This window comes from Cervus canadensis, chromosome 20 (assembly GCF_019320065.1).
Source record: "Cervus canadensis isolate Bull #8, Minnesota chromosome 20, ASM1932006v1, whole genome shotgun sequence".
NCBI classification, from domain to species: Eukaryota; Metazoa; Chordata; class Mammalia; order Artiodactyla; family Cervidae; genus Cervus; species Cervus canadensis.
The window spans coordinates 37,848,208-37,868,369 of record NC_057405.1 but is presented as its reverse complement, the minus strand read 5'-3'; the positions used below and the strand labels follow the sequence as shown (position 1 = coordinate 37,868,369).

The 20,162-nt window shown below is 44.1% G+C and overlaps 1 protein-coding gene across 7 annotated transcripts in view; it reads left to right on the top strand.

The window, feature by feature from the left end:
* Nucleotides 1–20,162, top strand: part of NCOA7 (nuclear receptor coactivator 7) — a 158,545-nt gene that overhangs the window by 131,615 nt on the left and 6,768 nt on the right. For 6 of the 7 annotated variants that reach the window (XM_043439015.1, XM_043439019.1, XM_043439018.1 and 3 more), the window contains 3 exons: nucleotides 10,142–10,289; nucleotides 17,897–18,022; nucleotides 19,529–19,681. In XM_043439015.1, coding sequence (XP_043294950.1) covers nucleotides 10,142–10,289; nucleotides 17,897–18,022; nucleotides 19,529–19,681 — 427 coding nt within the window. Of the gene's footprint in view, nucleotides 1–10,141; nucleotides 10,290–13,708; nucleotides 16,584–17,896; nucleotides 18,023–19,528; nucleotides 19,682–20,162 lie in introns of those variants that run through there. The other variant, XM_043439021.1, reaches the window with a different exon arrangement.

Genomic DNA, 20,162 nt, shown 5'->3' with positions numbered 1-20,162 from the left:
AGTTGTCTTCAAAGGATTTAGATCAACTCTTTTTTTTTTTTAACTTAGGCTTTCCCTGAGCAGTAATATCTGTGAAATTTAGGAGCTAATAATATGCTAATTGTGTTGACTCCCGATACTCTTTAAATAAATACATAACTATGGAAATAGGTTCCTCTGGGCATCCTCTGAAGTCACTGGAGCTGCCCCTGCTACACTTTGGGGAACAGTGGCCTTGGAATAAGGTCAAAGCGTGTTATCTTGTGCCCAGGATTTGCTGTGACCCAGTGACCCAGCTCCTCTGGCTTTTTCTTCCCTCTTCTCCTGCCAGTCCAATAACAAAGGATAAAACTCTCTCTTTTTTCCCACCTGTCAGGAATTCTTCCCCTCCCTGATGAGTTCTTGTCCTACATGGACATCCCAGCCCTGATGCCCACTGGCTTCTGCCATTGTGTTGTTGGAACTGTGTTAGGCATTTTTGTTGGCTTCTCTCAACCTGATCGCTCAAGGGCAGGGGCTGGATCACCCTGGGCAGGCACTGTGTCTCAGTAGCCTGTCCCGATTACAGAATCTGCATCAAGAAGCCACCAGGGACGTGATTGCATTGTCCCTCCTTCCCTCTGCCATGTCCAGTTTGACCTCCTTCCAGCATCACCCTGCCCTTACAATGCCAGGTCTTTTAGCACACGTCCCCTCCAGTGGAATGCTGCTTCCCTTCCTGCTGTAGCTGACTCTTTCTTCAAAACACAGCTAGACCTGGGCCCCTCGGAGGCCTTCCCTGAACCCAGCATGAAATGATTCTCTACCGGGCTTACCTTTGTTGTCACTCTTCCTAAAATAATAATAAGAATGAAAGAGGCAACAGATTGAGCGCGGAGGCCAGAGTGTGGGATGTTGGAGCAGAGATACAATAGCATGTGGCTGCAGCAAAGAGCCCATTAGGGAGACTGACCCAAAACAAAGCTCTCAGGCAGCCCTAAGGAGTTTGAAATTATCCCAAAACCTCCAGGGAGACAGTGGAAGGATTTTGCACAGCTGGATCAAGTGCTCAGATTTGTATTTTATCACCTTGCTTCTACTTCTCTGCCTCTTCCTCTTGGCTTCCTTCCAGGACTTCTCCTCCTGCTTCTTCCTCACATACCAGGTTTTTCCAGGACCCAGTACCTGCCTGTGAGTCCCCTGCTCACAGGTGTTCAACCCTTATTGCTTCATGACTGCATGGTAGCCAGCAGGGCGGTAATTACTGGTGATGCAGTAATTGTGTTGGCTTGGCCAGAGGCCACAGACAGTGTTCTGAGGTAACTGAGGCCAAAGCTTGGTGACTCACGGAAACCACAGGGCGAGTCATTGTGCTTCAAAAATAAAATAAAAAATAAAATAAAAGCCATCAGCGGGCTGTCAGAGGCCAAGACAAATGATGAATGAGACACCGTTGAGTTTCTTCACAGTAGGTCAAGTTGGAGGAAATCAGCTTCACTAAAGTGGTGAGGGAGGGAACAGGATGTGAAAGTCCCGCCTCCATCCACAGTTTCTGAGGCGGTTTCTGCTGTGCTGTGCTAAGACGTTTCTGTTGTGTGTGACTCCTTGCCGCTCTATGGACTGTAGCCCGCCAGGCTCCTCTGTCCATGGGATTCTCCAGGCAAGAATACTGGAGTGGGTTGCCATGCCCTCCTCCAGGACATCTTCCTGACCCAGGGATCGAACCCTGGTCTCCCATGTCTCCTTCATTGGCAGGCAGGTTCTCTACCACTAGCGCCACCTGGGACGAAGGGCATATACTAGAAGGTTAATAGAATCAGGAATAAAAAGGAGTTGCGAGAAAAATGTTTAACCCAAATGTTAACAATATAACCTGAAGGGAAGATGAGGTATGGGAAGGAAGCCTTAGGGAGAAACAAAATCTTGAGGCTTATTTTGTTTGTTTGGGTTTTTTTGACGGCAAAGCAAGGCATGTGGGGGATCTGAGTTCCCTGACTAGGGATCAAACTCATACCCTCTGCATTGGGAGCTCGGAGCCTTAACCACTGGACCACCATGGAGGTCCCAGAGGCCTATATATGTATTTTTAAGAATGGGGAAGTGCAAGTAAATTTGTGGATTAAGATGAAGGAGATAAAGTGGTGGAGAGGTGAGATGGGAATAAAGTAGGGAGTCCACTCAGGGGTGGGACTGTCTGAATTTCTGAGAGGAGGGTTAAAACAGGAGAGCAGTTACTTCTTCTGAAGAGAAAGCTCACTAAGAGGGGGCCAGAGGGGAGCACCTTATTAGAATGGTGCTACAGAGAGTCTTCTGTTCTGAGAGGCAGGGTGGGCAGAAGAGAGACTGAATCGGGCTGAGGGCTGACTCTGGAATAGCTGCTGAGTGGGGGACCCACAGGGGAGGGGTGCTGGAGGGGAGTAGAGAGCCCCACGAGGGCGGATTTCTTCTGACACATGTTGGGGACTTGTCGTGGACCCATTAAGCACCAATAAGCAAATTCAGCAATATCCATCATCTCACTAGTGGAGTTAGAAAGATGATTGTTTCTGTGCATAGGTGTTTGGAAGGGCAGGTGCAACGGGAGGATGAAAGCTCTGTGCCTTTAGGAGGCCCTGGTAGGGGTGAGGTGCAGAGACTGGCCTGGAAGCGTGTGAATTCCCGAGGGGCTGATGCTGGGGAGAGGCGAGGGGTGAGGGTCAAGGAAAGAGCAGAACCGACGTGGTCGTGGTCGTGGTCGTGAGGAACGCGTGGGCGAGAGGAGGGCAGAGGGACAGGGAGGGGGTTTTCAGAACTTCAGGCCTGTTTCCAGAGGGCAGGGTTCGGTTCTGGGAACTAACCTCCAGGAAAATCCAGTTGAGCTAGCCAAAAAGAACTGTTCCAGGAATTAGGTTAGAGAAACTTAAATAAACTCAGGGCCGCTCTAATCTAGAAGGAGAAAAAAAAAATGAAGTCACATCCTCTTCTCTTTGGTCTCCTAGGACCGAAGAATGAAGCAATCAAACTGGCTCCAAATGAGCTTTAATTTTCTCCTGTAGAACAGGCCTTTTTAACTGTTCACCCCTGCTTTCCACTCAGAGGCATAGCGTGAAAACCTCTCTTCGTGAGACAATGAGGAGGTTTTATTTATGTGTGGGAGGCTATGGTTGAGAGATGCTGAAGTGTGCCAGGGTCCTGGGCATCTGAGAAGAGATTCGAGCACTTCCCAGCAGGTTGCCCTGTTGCACAACCTCCTTTGGAGGTTTCCCATATCGCCTGAGGCTTCTGGAGGCTGGGGAGACTGTTGGCAGCAGACAGAGAGCCTGCCCCCTGAGAGAGGCGGGAGGCTGTCCAGGGCTGTTGCCCCACCCGTCACAGCCAGCAGAGAACCGTTCCCACCGGTTTGGCTGAGCAGAGTGGGTTGCCCTGACGTTCCCCAGGCCTGGAGCTGAGTGCTGTGTGCAGTGCGTGCAAGTGTGGAGGAGGAGGTATGAGGGGTGTGCCTCCATGTGACCTAAGGGCCCATCAGGGCATCTCATGCCTCCTTAAGCTTCGTTCATAAAACCCCAAACCAAGGAAGTAGCCGACCCGTACTATGAGACCCTTGGCTAGACAGGTACAAAAGTGCACCATCCCCCTTGGGGCTCAGCATTCATAAAAGAGGAGGCAGTCAGCTTAGACTGGCTGGAACATTTCCAGTGATGGGGTATTCAGGCACATCATTCAGTCTTTGGAGCCTCAGTTTTCTGATCTTTAAACAGGGTCTAATAACACTTGACTCTTAGAGCTGTTGTGTAATGTGAGGTCCTCAAGGCAGGGAATCCAATCTTTTCTTTATAGGTAGCTGATATATTTCATCAGCATTGCTTAAAACATAAGGTCACTTCTGCGTTTAACAGTAAAATTTTTCTGACACTGACCTTCTTTTCTGTGGTATTTTGAGAATGCCTTTCCTCTCCTTTCTAGATACTTCCTTTTGTGGTAAGTTCAACAAGCCCGGGGATTGTCCGTTTAAAGGGATGGCCCTAGCTGCTCTTGACCTTGCTACAAAATAGGCCACTCTGTCAGCCAACGATCCCAGAGGCTTGATTCACCTCTCAGGAAATCCAGCCATCCCAAGAGAAGAGATTGGAATAAACCTCTCTTACTTGATCACCGCAGATTCTTGCCCCAGGTTGACATATTTCTTCTAGAGAGAAAAGGGCATGGTGGCAAGAATATTTGTGCCAAAACTCACCTTTTCCTCCCCAGCCCTTCACTTGTTACAGCTCCTAGGGATCTCATAGTGAAGGAGAGGGAAGCCTGGTGTGCTGCAGTTCATGGGATTTCAAAGAGTCAGACACGACTGAGTGAACAACAACGAAGGGAACTCACACATATATGTATGACATGTGTAGCCATTGCTTTCCATTGTGTGTCCATTGTAGCAAGTGGTTTGACCTACGTTTTCCCATCAGCAACACAACATGCCCAAATTAATCTGCTCCTGAAATAACCATGGCATTCGTATGGCTCCCAGGTCATCAGTCTAGATCAGACTGTTCCCCCACCCCCTTGAAGAGTTTCTCTTCCAGAAGGAAGGGGTGGAAGAGGGGATATTATCCTTTTCTGAGAGCTTACCACTATTAGGACCAGCTTAATTCAACAGAGATGCTCTGATAATGTTGAACTTTGAAAAAGAAGGTATTAGGCATGAGATTCCTCTTTTTTTAGGAAATCATTTGGCCCTTCCATCCCACCCACCTGCCCAGTGGGTTATAGGAACAAGCTGTGGTCATCAAACAGGAACTGTTCAACTCTACCCTCCTCTAAAATAATGTGTCCTACTCACCTTGAATCAGCATAGTAAAAAGAATTGCTCAAATGGTTTCCCAAGCAATTTATTGTCTTGGTCACCAAAAAGGGAAGTGACTGGCAATTGCTGAGATAGGAACTCACCTTAAAATCTTCACTTACCTGCAGTTGTCAGAATTTATAAATTTTCTTGTAAGAGAAATAAAATTATATTAAATTTTCTTAGAAATAAAATCTTCAGTTTGAATCTCTGCCTCACCCCTCATTCCCTTGCAGTCTTACACAGGGACATATGCCAGCAGGAGCCTCTAGCATTTCTTAGGAGTATAAGTACATTTATAAAGTACATTTATACTTGTACAATGACTTCTTCTTTGAGAGTAACCTGTTGGACAATAAATAAATGAGCAGTCCTTCATGGACAATTGGTTCAAAAAGTGATTAAGGATATGTGTCTTGTGTCATAACCCGGACATTAACTGGGAACCAGTGCAGAAATCAATGTAGGATACATATGGGGAAGACTTTGCAATGTGATTCGAAGAACCCTGATTGTCACCTCACAAGGTCTGGTCCTGGCTGTGACGCTCATAGTAGACTTCAACGTCCTCATTCTCTTATATCAAGAAGAGTCAGCTGGATTAAATGATACCTTATATCTCCAACCCTGATATTCCAGAAGGTAGCTCCTCCAGGGCTGGGTCACTGGCGCATAGTGGGTGCACACAGAGTGTTGTTTAAGGAAGCGATGCCCCACAGCCAAGGACCACCAGGAACACCCCTGAAGTTGAATGAGCTGGCTTGACTTATTGCATTGAAGTAGAATGCATGGGACTTAAGGCCATCTTAGGGCCCTTTCTAGTTAGAGGGTGCTGGAAAAGGGTCATAGGATGTATGTTAGGTGATTCGAGGGAGAACTTTAAGTTGGACTTTGCACTGGATTAGAAGCAGAAATCCCACGTTGAGGGAGGGAAAACTAGAGAGGCTAATGCCATAATTGGTGAAGTAGCACAGTCATTTATATTAGCCAGATTAGAGAGATGTTTGGTCATTTTTGCGGGTGAACACTATTTGTGTTCAGATATAAGACCTCAGCAGTCTCGTCTCTGTCATGATTCATCGTGGTCATAGAGTGTCTTTGCCTGATGTTAATGTTCTGTGGAATTGTTTATGTTCAACGGGAGATTACCAGAGCCGAGCTGGGAGTGCTAGGCCAGCTCCTCTTACCACTGGGACCTGGCCGATAGGAACAGACCAGCTCCCATGTATCAGGAACTGCTTTCTTCTTTCTCACAAATAAGCTAACCCACGTATATTTAGGAAGCCATTTTATCTGAGGTGGGTAAGCATGTAATAAATGTGTCCTTTTACAAAAGTTAGAGTGAAGCATATTTGCTTCTCAACTTTTTTCTAAAATACACTGAAGATGGACTAAATTTTAAGTGTTAGAAAGCTCAAAAAGAGTTAGAATTGTATACTTATCAACGTTTCTGGAGTCATGATTTAGTTTACTGTTTCTAAGTTAACTTTTAATAGGAAGTGTCATATGATAAAAATAGTTTGGAGATTCAAAAGAGCAAACATATTGCTAGTAGGAGGGCAAAAACTGATGCCATAAGTGAATTGCTCCTCCGATAACACAGTCTCACTTCTGAGAATACATCGTAGGCTCTATCTGTAACACATGCAAAGTGACGTTCCAAGTTACTCATAGCATAGTTTATGACAGCACTGTCTTGAAAACAAGCCAGGTGACCAGGTTAGAGAGGATGGTTACATAAACTAGGGTAAATCCACACAGTAAAGTTCTGTGTAGCTATAAAAGATGGAATGAGGAAGCCATCTCTATACTGCTGTGCAAGGGTATCCAGGCTCTACTGTTAAACAAAAAAAGCTAGAGAATAGTACTATTTTTCATAGAAATGAAAGAGGAAAAGAATCTATATTCATGTTTATTTCTAGCTATAAAAATAGATATAAATATCAAACCAGTCAGTCCTAAAGGAAATTAACCCTGAATAGTCGTTGGAAGGATTGATGCTGAAGTTCAGTACTTTGGCCGCCTTATGTGAAGAACTGATTCATTGGAAAAGATCCTGATGCTGGGAAAGACTGAAGGTGGAAAAAGAAGAGGGTGACAGAGGATGAGATGGTTAGATGGCATCACCAGCTCGATGGACATGAGTTTGAGCAAATTCCAGGAGATAGCGAAGGACAGGGAGGTCTGGTGTGCTGCAGTCCATGGGGTTGCAGAGTCAGACACGACTTAGCGACTGAACAACAATGAACAACATACAAATAGCACCACAAGAACACACAAGGAGATAATAAAGTGGTCAGCTAAATCGGGGAAATGTGGACCCAGAAGGTGACGGACAGGGATATGAGTGAGATGGAAAGTTCCCATTATTTGCTTTTTTTAAATGTAATTTTAATTTTCAAATTATAAAAATGTACTATCAAGTCCAAAAATTTAAATAACTTAAGGAAAGATATATATAGTGTATCTTTCTTCTACCTCATTCCATTCCCCAGAGATAACCATTCACCTCAGTTTCTTACATAGCTTTTCAGAGTTGTCCATTGTCTTAGTCAAGGATCTCAAGAGAAAGAGAATTGAGAGGATGTGTGTAGGTGTATATGTCTGTATGCAGATACACACATATACAGAGAAAGATTTCCTTTAAAGAATTGGCTTACATGGCTATGGGGGTTACCAAGTTCAAAATGTGCACGGTAGGCTGGTAGGCTGGAGGAATGGGGGGGGTTGATATTGTAGTCACAAACCTGAAGGGCATCTAGAGACAATTCCTTCTTGCTCTGGGGACTTTAGTCTTTTTCTCTTAAGGCCTTTGACTGATTGGCTGAGGCCTACCCACATTATGGAGAGTGATCTGCTTTATTGAAAGGCTGCTTACTTGTTAATCACATCTTTAAAAAGAAATACCTTCACAGCAACATCTAGACTCCTGTTTGACCAAAAGCTGGCCATGGCCTAGCCAAGTTGACATATAAAATTAACTATCAAAGCCATGTACAGTTATAACATATATCTATATTTCTTTTTTTTTTTTTAGAAAAAAATAGAAATGGTTAGCATATCATAGCACACTGATATACACCTTGTCTTGGGTGCCAACTTCCCTTGTTTTGAAGGAGTAGAAGTCTCAAAGGAACTATATCTTTAAAATATATGAAAATTAGAATTTTATATTATGAAAGAAAAGATATAATTATTTTAAAAGGGAAAACACAGCTTAGAAAAACATTTGGTAGTGGTTAATGTTTACATTGTATAAAGTCTCCCATATATTGAAAAGAAAAACAATGACTCCACAATCACAGAGCCAATTCATAGAAGGCAGCCAGGAAGAAAACATTTGAAAAATGTTCAACCCACTACCACTCAAAGAAATACAGAATCAGTGGGATAAAACTTAAAGTATATATTAAATTCATTTGGAAAAAAAAGAATAAGCAAGATTGTTACCTTAGATGCAAACTGCAATGCTCCTGTCAGAGTAAATTAGTCAGGCTTTCAAGAGCAGTTTGTTAAGATGGATCACAAGCTATAAAACCATGCCCTTTGGCCTAATAATCCCTCTTCTGGGAACTAATCTTGAGGAGATAATTCAAAAGATGACAAAAGGCATGGATCATGAGGATATTCATTGCAATGTTATTTGTACAATCAAAGAAAAAGAATAGGAAACAAACTAAACATTGCAAGGACATAGGAATTTGGGTAATTATGGTTTATTTCTTCTGTGAAATGTAGCCATTATAAGTCAGTGCAAAGATTAGTAACAATGGCAGATAGGCACTCTTTAATGTCACACATAACAAACAATCATGTCTTAGTCCTGATAACAATGGAAAGAAAACCCTGTACATATGATCAAGAACAGGTCAGGACTATAGAAACCTAAAGACAATTTGATCCATTGGAATGTTAGAGTTATGGTGACATTTTTGCTGTTTGTTTTAATCCTATTCATATTTCTCAGTTTGTTGTTGTTTAGTTGCTCAGTTGTGTCTGACTCTTTTGTGTGGAACTGTAGCTCACTAGGCTCCTCTATCCATGAGATTCTCCAGGCAAGAATATTGGAGTGGGTTGCAATTTTCTTCTCCAGGGGATCTTCCTGACCCAGGGATCAAACCTGAGTCTCTTGCAGCGGCCGGGGCATTCTTTACCACTGAGCCACCAGGGAACCCCTTCAGTTTGTTGCTATAGCAGAATATGATAGACTGAGTGGCTTTTAAAGAAGAGATCTATTCACGACAGTTCCAGAGTCTTGGAAGTCCACGATCAAAGTGCTGGCAGATTCAGTGTCTGGTGAGGGCTTGCTCTGGTTCCATAGATGGCTGTCTTTGCACCGCGTTCTGACGTGGCACAGGCGGCTGGCCAGCTCCGGGGGGTCTTTTAATCCCAGTCATGAGAGCTCTGCCTCATAACCTAAGCACTTCTGAAAGGTCCTACATCCAAATACCATCACATTGGGGGTTAGATATCAACATACGAATTTTAGGGGGACTCAAATATTCAGTCTACAGCAAGAGTGTTACAATATTTTTACAGTTATAACTTTTACAAACTTAGCAATGAGGTAGCACTGTACCAAACAGGAGAATCAAATTGACATTATCATGTTGTAATTATTAAAGACTCTAAGAATCATTTGATCCTATCTGTTTTTTACACCTCCACTGTGATGGTTGCAGGTCAGAGGGCTTTTGACTCTTTCACATGGGTGAGGGATGGGGGGTATTTTAGGTGCTAAGACTGAGAGCTCCCAGTCTTTTCTTGGGAACTAGCCACCTGTCTGTTGATTAAGTCTGGAGAGATGCTTCAGATGTTAAATATGTATAGGAGAACAGAGATACTGAAGGCAAGACTGCACTCTTAGTAGTGGTAAAATTAAGTCTGTTTCTAATGTTAAAATGATAGCTAGTATTATTCCTGATATTTTCTAGTTATTAAAGATATTTTATTAAAATTATGATATAACAATGTTTCAGTCTACATAAAGACCCATTGGAATATTGCTTTGTTCCCATCTAAAGTTTCAGGTCAGTTTTTTCCCCGTGAATAGAGACATCCAATAAATGAGGATCCAATGAAGAAAAAAAACATTTGGTGTAAATATTTCATTTGGTTTCTATCTTTAAGTCCCATTTCTTGATCTTTACCTCAGATTGAAGGACATTTTCTCAGTGTCTTTGGACTTTTGCTTGCATCTATTGACTTATTTTCCAAATTTGGAATTCACAGGTAGAGATTGTCTTCAACATGGGAGATTTCCCGAGTAACAACATGGACTTGCCAAGCAGGAAAAAGATAGTTGTACGTGCCCAAGTTCCTACTCATGCCTGTAGATTTGGTGTTAACCTCTATGGCAAACGTGTTTTTCAGGGTGGATCACTTGTACACGTTCTTTGTCCAGTGGTCTCCTGACGTCTATGGGAAAGATGCCAAAGAGCAAGGCTTTGTGGTGGTGGAGAAAGAAGAATTGAATATGATTGACAACTTCTTCAGTGAGCCGACCACCAAGAGCTGGGAGGTGAGACTCGGGAGGGTTAGACTGTTGTCCTTAAAGTACAAGGCACAAACAGAATGTTCTTGTGTCCAAAATCCAAGCACTAATGGCTGGCAAGAAGTTAAGATTTCCTGTGCACCTTTGAAATCCTATGAGGAAAAACCTTATTCCTCTGATTGAAACTAGTTTTGTGTATCACAAAGACACTTATCACCACACCTACCAGCCAGTAATTTCACTTCCCTTTTTTGAAACTGCTTCAGGGTCCCCATTACATACATGATGAAAGTCAAACTTCTTAATTTGGTGTGAAAAACCATTCATAATTTATTTTTTGAGCACTTAGTAAGCCCTTCTTATGTTTGGAGCACAGTGGATGGGCTAAGTAGAATTTACCATCAAGGAGTATGGATACATCATTACAGTAATGAAGTGAAGTGAAAGGTGCTTAGTCGTGTCCAGCTCTTTGCGACCCCATGGACTGTATAGTCCATGGAATTCTCTGGGCCAGAATACTGGAGGGGGTAGCCTTTCCCTTGTCTAGGGGATCTTCCCAACCCAGGGATGAAACCCAGATCTCCCACATTGCAGGCGGATTCTTTACCAGCTGAGCCACAAGGGAAGCCCAAGAATACTGGAGTGGGTAGCCTATCCCTTCTCCAGCGGATCTTCCCGACCCAGGAATCAAACCAGGGTCTCCTGCATTGCAAGAGGATTCTTTACCAGCTGAGCTCTGATAGTTGGTAAAGAATCATTACAATATAATGAGGTAATTGCCATTATAGGTGAAGTGCCACATGCTAGGGAAGCATGTACCCAGGTACCTGAGTGGAGCTAGGGGATCAAAGGAAGTGACCCGGAAGGAGTAATCTGAGCTGAGGTCAGAAGTGGGGGGACAGGCAGCTGGGGTGGAAGTGGGACACAGAACGTGTTCTGGCCAGAGAGAAAAGTCTGCTGTGCAGAGGAGCAACCCGAGGGAGGAACAGAGAGTGTGGGGCTTTTGATGAACTAATACAGAGTTCAGCGTGGCTGGTTCATTGAGTACAAAGCTAAAGGAGTGGCAAGGAACGAAGCTGGAGATAGTGAAATGGCAGATCACAGAGGACCTATGAACTGCTTGTGAAGAGTTTGGTTATTTTCCTAAGGGCAGTAGGAAGGCACTGAGCTGTTTTGAGCCTGGAGAAGTAAACAGAGACACGCATTTTGGAGAGCCTGCTCTTGCCTGCAGATGTTCAGTTGACTGGAATTGGACAACACTTGAAGACACGCTAGGGAGCTCTTGCAGTAGTCGCTGTTGAGAGCGAGCAGTTACTGAAAGAATGATAGTGACGACAGCGGAAACTGAGTGCTTTTGAAAGATAGGAGGAGGAAGACAGGATTTTGTGAGTAATTAATTACATGTGGACAGTAAGAAAGATGTCAAGATTGATCTCTTGGTTTTTAGAATGGAAACTGGAAGGGTCAAGGTACCAGCCCTTCATTGTGATAAGGAGCATAGCAAGAAGATTAGGTTTAGTAGAAAATGCTCTGTGTTCTGATCCCAGGGATCAGTCAACAAGAAAGAACTAAGGTTTGTCTTGTGGATCTAAAACCAAAGGGGTAGTAGTCGGTGACTTTGGCAAAAAAAGCAGATTCATTAAAGTGGCAGCTTCAAAACGTAGCTTCCAACATTCAGTGAATGTATCCAGGATGAGTGAATGGAGCTGGTGGCTGTGGGCCAACTACTCAGATTTGGTTCTGGAGAATAAAAATGAGATGGAAAGCTGGGCGAGAATGTGAGGGTGGGAGGTTTTCCTTCTCGTGAGAGAGACTTTAACCTTTCAGACGAGGTCAGCAGGAACAGTGGAGTAGAGGGTTCAGAAGATAAGAGATTAAGAGAGGGGCTAAGCAGGGGACTGGATCCCTGAGAATTGGCAGGGAATGTGGGGATGGGGATAGGATTTGTCTTAGGTGTTCGGGCAGCAGAAAAGAATAGGATGTGTGTGAATAGAATGCAGATTCAGTGGTGGTATTATATAAATCATAGCTTTGCTCATTTGATGATTTCTTGGTAACAGCAGAAGGGGGCGTCTCCTGGAAGTAAAGAAGGGAGGACTTGGAGGAATACGGAGAAGGTCTGAGTAGGAGCTATAGAAATTAGGAATGATGCCAGCTGATGCAGTGCAGGAGGACGGCTGCCTGGAAGGCCCTGGTGGGGTCTGGCATCAGGCTGCAGTGGGGGGTGGCGGGGGGTGAGGTTTCTCCAGTAACACTCCCAGCCTGGATGTAGATTCCTCAAGCGGCCGTTGGATCTTCCAAGACTGGAGCTCTGTGAGACTGGGACGGTGAAAGGTGATGAAGCCGGCCCCTTGGGTCTAACTCCTTCTGACATGCCTGGTCCCTTCATGTGTGTGTTTGCCCTCACTCATCCCTTTCTCATTCACTCACTCCCACTGAGTGCGCACCAATGTGCGTGCACACACACACAGAGCTTGCTGTGGCAGGCTCCTGTCATCCTTCAAAGGTCCAGCTCACTGGTCACTGCTGTGAGGCTTTCGGTCGATTCCTCCTCCTGTGCTCCCCCGGCCCCCTGTTCCTAGCTCTGTGGTCTGTGGCCCAGCACTTGACTCGTTTGCATGTTTGTCTTCACATTGTTCGTAAGCTTCTTGTTTGAAACCATTGATTAAAAATAGGGTTTCCCAGGTGGCACTAGTGGTAAAGAACCTGCCTGCCACTGCAGGAGATGTGAGAAACTCAAGTTCGATTCCTGAGTGGGGAAGATGCCCTGGAGGAGGGCATGGGAACCCACTCCAGTATTCTTGCCTGGAGAATCCCAAGGACAGAGGAGCCTGGCGGGCTACGGTTCTTGTGGTTGCAAAGAGTCGGACACGGCTGAAGCGACTTTAGCACGGCACAGCACAAGCCTATTAGACTCTCCTTCCCTTGGCTTTTCTTATCATTTCTGGTTTTTTTGTTTGTTTGTTTTATTTCTATCTCAGGCCAGTCTTTCTGAGTATACTTTTTAAAAAATATTTATATTTAGCTGCGTCAGGTCTTAGCTGTAGCATGCGAGCTCAGTAGTTTCCAGCTCAGTAACTGTGGCTCATAGGCTTAGTTTCCCTGGGGCATGTGGGATCCTAGCTCCCCAGCCAGGGATCAAACCCACGTCCCCTGCCTTGGAAGGCAGATTCTTAACCACTAGGCCACCAGGGAGGTCCCTCAGATATACTTTGCTTGTTCCTTTTCTCATGGTCTTCCCCAAGGGTTTTTCTCTGACTCTTTTTTCTTCTCATCTATTACATCTTCCTTGGATGAGCTGATCAGCTTTTGAGATTTATGCTGTGGATTCCCACATGTCTGTTTCACACGCTTCTTTCTTTCCAAGCTGCTGCTCTAGAGCACATAGATGCCCCACCGGCACCCCTGGGTCTCCACAAGGCAGAGATGGTGTGGCACGGGCATTCTGGCTAAGGTATCAAGGAATATCAATTCCTGTCCTCCTCATCTAACCATCTGTGCCCAAGAGGCCCCCATGAGATATGTGTGGAGAGGCAGCAGAGCTAGGAAAGGTGTATTTTCTTGCAAAGGCTATGGTCTCTTGCCCCATTTATGGAGGCCTGGAGAGAGGGTTTCAATTGCTTTGGGAATTCAAACCTTTCCTGACTAGGTCTGGATAGCTTGAATTGAAGCAGCCCTCGTTTAGGCCTATTCTGTCTCTTTCCACTAATCCAAACCTGGAATCTCAGCTCCTGACAACTCCAGTGGGAGAAGCGGCCATGCCCACCAACACAGAAGAAAAGGCACTAAGGAGGCATGCAGAGAGAGAAAGGTGTGCTTCTGGGTCTAGAGTCGAGTGGGCTTGAGTGAGTTGCTCGGACTGAGCCACTGAGGAGGATGAAAGAGCACATCCCTCTAGAAGGTGTGTCTCTAGACCTGTGGCGGAAGAGGAAGAAAAGAAGAAGGGATGGAGGAGGAGGAAGAAATGGGGAGGTGGCCTCTTCCAAGATCCTAGTGCTCTTGTTAACACTTGGGGCACATGGAAAGAAAAGATACCTGGAGACAGAGGTGACTGGACTGTTATCCCAGTTTCTTGCCACATGGACAAGAAAGTCCAAAAGTACAGTGAGAAGAAGAGTGCTGGCCAGGCTCCTTCCCGCGTGCGGGAGCAGACTCGGCTTACTAGCATTACCTTAAAGCCGGGCCCCTGGCATCCCATTGCTTCTCCTCTGTGGGTGGGGAAGAGGAACCTTCTTCACTGCCCTAACAGGTGTCTGATCCTCAGCCTGTCCATAAAGTCCCGTCATCTTTCCCCCAAACTTGTCCTTACTCCTTCCCATCTTAATTAGTGGTTCCCCAAGTCAGAAACCTAAATGTCATCCCAGCTTCTTCTCTTTTATCCTCAGTCATCTCTAGTTAAAATTTGTTGATTCTGATGTTATGTGGGGTGGGGCCCACTGCCCTAAGCAGCTGTCTGCACCCTTACAGGGGCACCTCCGGCCAACCCAACCACCAGTCCACCCTCCATATGAAGCTCTTTAAATAAGCTTTATTTCCGGATTTTATAAAAGTAATACCTGCTTATTATATCAAATTTGAAAACTATAGAAAAGTACAATGCAGAATATTTTAAAAATAATATCTAACCACACAACACTTTTGTACATTTTTTAAACTCTTTCTATCATAGAGTATTTTTCTAGGGGGTAAGGGTAGAGAGAGTGAGTCTTTTTTATTTTTGCAAAATGAGATCATTTTTATGTATAGTTTGGTATCTGGCTTTTCTTACCTGACATCTTGTGAGAATTGTATCATATTTAAAGATTTTGAAGCCTCGTTTTAATGGTTACGTATTTTAAACCTCAATCAAAATTTAATAATTCTGCCACTTGTGGAAATCGTGTTCATTCAAGGTTTTCACAAGGATGAGATGATGTATAACTCTGACTCTTTTCCTAAAATTTCCCGAAAGTGAAATTACTTAGCACAAGGATATTAGTTTTTTAAGGCTCCTAATTTTGTATATAATGACAATTTGCCAGAAACGTGAGGAATACCCTTCTCACTGTGCTTCTGCTAACAGAAAGCCTTATTAACTATTATTCCTTTCTTAAGACTTCTGCTAATTTGAAAAGCTGACAAGTGATATATTGTAATTGCTTGTGTCACGCCTTGCAAAGCAGCTGGCACTTGGGGTCATATAGAAGGCCTCAGCAAATGTTAGCTGTCACGAAGCGTCAGGCACAGAAGATCATGCCAGCTCACTGGCACAGAGTCCAAGTGATTCTGCTCTAGATTGTGTCAAGACTCTTGCACTGAGAATAAGTTCTGGCCAGCCTGAGACTGGCCACCAGATATCCTCCACAGCCTCATGACCCCTGGGATGATCTGTGTAGTGGCGCTCAATCCCCCAGGGGTACCGGAGACCAAAAGGCCATTTTTGACCTGGAAAACTCACAGAAAGATCCTTGAAAATTGATCCAGCGGTGATCTGCATTTCTTTCCAACCCCTAGAAATCTGATCTGGGCAGTAGAGGAAGACTCATCATGCTTATTTGTCATTAAGATTAATATTTTGAAAGGTTAAAAGGTAAATATCACTTTGCCAACACTTTTGGAAAACCGAATCGAAAGTAACATTTTTCTCAGCCTCATATAAACCAGATGTTCTTCCTTTCTTTGACGTCTCTCATACCCAGCAAACATAACAGGGTCTTGAAGTGAAATGCCATTGTTCTAAATATAATGAACCTCTCTCCGGTAAAGCCTCCTTTTCATCTTTCCTTTGAGATTCAAACTGATGTTAGCGAGCACACTCAAAGTTTTAAAATGGAGATTTCCCTTCAGAGAAGATGCAGGAAAAAAAAATCTGAGAAGGCAGGGCTAGAAAAAAGCTAGCTCAGGCAGCCTGAGGACAGTTGGGAAGAAAAGTTCAAGATGAAGAAGGGGGAAAAAGAAAAAAACGCGCAACAATGAGGTTTTGTTGTGCTGTTAGGAAACCACCACCGTTTCAAAGGTGAAAGTGTCGTTTTACAGCCTCACAGCTATGCCTAACAGGAAGTGTGTGTTTGCTCGAAATCCTAATTTGGGTGTGTTCCTGTAGAAATATTGAACGCTCTCCTGAGGGAAACAGAAACTCAATCATGCAGGAAACTAGATCCTGCATAAGCAGTTGTAGCTCCGCGAGGCTGTAACAGTGCTGTAAGGCAGCCAGGCGAAGACCTGTTCCTCTTCAGAGAGCGAGCAGGCAGCTCCCACCCCTTCACCATGCGAATCCGAGGACTGCCTCCGGACACTCAGATTTTCTATTGTGCCAGACCGGACCAAGAGCCTTTCGTGAAGGTATGTTGGGGTCCTGGCAGCTAATCAGGTGCCTGCGGACCCTCTGCGCTCTGCCACTCAGACGTTTTGAAATGCTTTCTAATTAGAAAGGATCAGGCTGCTCTCTCAGCCAGAGAGATTTTATTCAAAGATTTTATTAAAAGATTTTATTCTTTTATTCACTTTGGAGAGAGACACTGGTGTGGTTTGCCCATTCCCTGTGGAGTCAAAATTCCACACTTTACTTTTTCATTCTGCAGCCCCATTTTGTACTTGTGTTAAATGCAGAGGTCCCCCGAAACATGTGCTTTACTTAACACATTTAAAATGCTGAATTTGTGATTCTTTGACAGTGTGTTCTTTACATAAATGCCCCTTAGAAAATGGTAAAATTTAAGGGCCAATTTTCTTACCTATAAATCAGGCTCAGGTGACAGCATTCTGAAAACTGAGTAGTCACTATCTGGCAACTTTTCACTGAGGTAACGTAAATGCTTTTTCTCTATAATGCAAAAATCATTCCTGTTTGTACTCAGGTATTTTAGTGTGTTAGTTACCTTCTCTCTATACCCTTCAATTTCAAAATAATTTGGTGACTTATCCAGATTTTCAGAGAGGCAAAAAGCGAGAAGATTCGAACCTGGTACTTGATAAGTGTATTTAACAGTGAAATGAATGCTGTGTGTACCGACATCAAGCTTCTGTTCTCAGCTTTAAAGGAAATACTCCTTTGATGGCTTCTGAACTGCCCATAAGGAATCATAACATAATTATAATTTAGACTAAAGCTTGATGCCTCTTTGTTTTGTTATTTTCCGTAGATATTATCATTCGCTGTTTCTGTCGGGTTGGTTGCTATGTGCTTGGCCTTGAGAGGAAACATTAGGAGTCTTGATTAAAAAGCTATCCTTAATCTTCCCAATTTCCCTATTTATAGAAGACTTACTCATACTATGATCTCTAATTACCCCCTTAATAATTCAAATTTAGATGCAAGCTAATGGAGAATCATTTTGGGCATTTCAAGGGTATGAATTGCTTGTGAAATCATACATAATTCTTACCTGATTACCGAGAGCACCAAAACTGGAAAACTTGTGACTTAATTTGTACGTACTAAGTGTTGCAGCCACACTGTGTTAAATTCTGCATTTTCTCTGAAATCCAGATGGTAATTAGCCGTTCTCCCCAAGGGTCTTGGCTCAATTTATGTCCTGCTGCTAAAACCCTACTGGTTACAGGCAGTCATGTAACTGAGGTCCTTTTTGTTAATAGCAGGTGAAGGAAAAGCTGGAATATCCTTTTTCTTGGTTTACCCGGCTTCTCTGTTTCAGATCATCACGGTCGAGGAGGCAAAACGCCGGAAGAGCACGTGCAGCTACTATGAAGACGAGGACGAGGCCGCCCTGCCGATCCTGCAGCCCCACAGCTCGCTTCTGGAGAACATGCACATTGAGCAGGTGGGTTCTCCCTGGGGATGAGGGTAGGGGCCTTCCAAACCTTAAGACCATTTGCTCTTCTCACTTGGGGTGGAGAGTGAGTCCGGTTTTAAAGGAAAACCCCAGCAGCCTGACCAAGGCCCCCTGGTTCAGAAAGACAGTGTCCCTGCCACCCTCTTGGGAGAAGGAGGACTTGGCCAGACACCTACATCCATTTCCCGAGGCCCGAGCAAAAAGCCATTTCTTGTCTTCAGAATAATGTTTAAAGTGTCCTATTATAGTCCTAACATTTTAAAACGATCATTTATCTCAGAGTTCCCATGGTTTTAATTGATCAGGCTCAGTAAACGTCACATAGTACACTTAACTTGCTTTGTGAAAACCATCTATCGCTACTAGGAATAACTTTTCTTTCTCTTAGTTTTATTTTGTTTTGTTTACTTTCTATTTCCTGGGCATCTCTTAATTCCGTTTTCTTGAAATACTGTGTGCTTGAGTTTGAACTTTAGGAAGGGACCTCTTGTACTTCCCCCATCAATCAGCTTAGAAACTGAAATTCAGAGACCTTAGAGAATCACCAAGTTCAAGTCCCTCAATTTATAAAAGCATCTGTGATGGCCTGTAAAGCTAAGTGACTTGACCAAGCAGTTACAGAGACAGAGTTCATGCTGATTCTAGAACTATGCCAAGCATTCTGAGGACTTCAACATTTTACAGCCTCCATTCTTTGTATTTTTTAAAAGATATGCATTATTGATATTTATGACAGCTACTGTGCTAAATCACTTCAGTCGTGTCTGACTCTGTGTGACCCTATGCACTGTAACCCTCCAGGCTTCTCTGTCCATGGGATTCTCTAGGCAAGAATACTGGAGTGGGTTGCCATGCCCTCCTCCAGGGGATTTTCCCGACCCAGGAATCAAACCTGCATCTCTTACGTCTCCTGCATTTCCAAGCCGGTTCTTTATCACTAGTACCACCTGGGAAGCCCTATAACAGCCAAAATCAAATTAAATATTAAAATTAGTGAAAAATACAAGTGCAAGGAGGACAAACTACATCTGATTACTGGCACAAAATACCCATGCTTTCTTGTGCTCAGTTTGGTGAGACACTTCAGTTGTCAGTAACAGCTCTGAGCCTTGGCATGTTTAGAAAGATCAGCTGGTAAAATACTCAGTGAAAGTCAGGTTGAAGTGTGCACAAGACAACGTGAGTCTAATTCATACCTCTTAATCAAGCTCGGTGGTCTATCTTCAAAAGTATAGTGGCGCAGTAACCCTTCAGCATCATCCCCGAGAGGGAATATATGCTCTGGGGAGCATCCCTGCCAAGGTAAACAATGTCAAGCAATGGTTTTGCCTTCTCAGTTTATAGTGGCAAGTATTTGCTAGAGTAAAGGGGAACAATGTGGAAAGTCATGTGACTTTTGAGTTTGAGCCACAGGCATCTGTTTGGTGCTACAAGGTCATGCGTGATGATTTTCAGGCAGCCTGTATATTTACATCTCCATCCTTGAATTCACAGCTGGCCCGACGCCTTCCCGCAAGGGTGCAGGGGTATCCATGGAGACTGGCGTACAGCACGCTAGAGCATGGGACCAGCTTGAAAACTCTCTACCGGAAGTCAGCAGCCCTAGACAGTCCTGTCCTGTTGGTCATCAAAGATATGGATAATCAGGTGAGGCTTGTTCCTCTTATAGAGAAACATTTTTTCATTGAAGTTTCTCAAACCTACGCGACAGGAGAGGGACTGATACAATGAACTCCCATCAGCCAGACCGCACAGTTAGCAGGATTTTGCCACAGACACTCGGTTCTTTTCTTTCCTGAAGAATTGAAGTAAATCCCCAATTATTATGTTGTTTTACCCCTACTTACTTCAGAATGCATCTCTGAAAAAGAAAATGGAGCATGTCTCCTGGTACAGTCGCATTTTTTTCCTGTTCTCATCATAGAGTAGGAAGCTACAGGGATATCCTGCAAGCTGAAACTGGAGAAGTTGGAAGAATTCAAGTCGAGATTTGGAGATAGTTGCAGACAGAGGCTTCAGTGCCATCCCAGAATTCTTTTCAGGTAGCTGAAGTAGTGCCCACCAACCTTGTCTGCGTAGCTCCTGAGATGGAGAGCTGGTTAGGCACATGATGTGTTGTACCTTATGG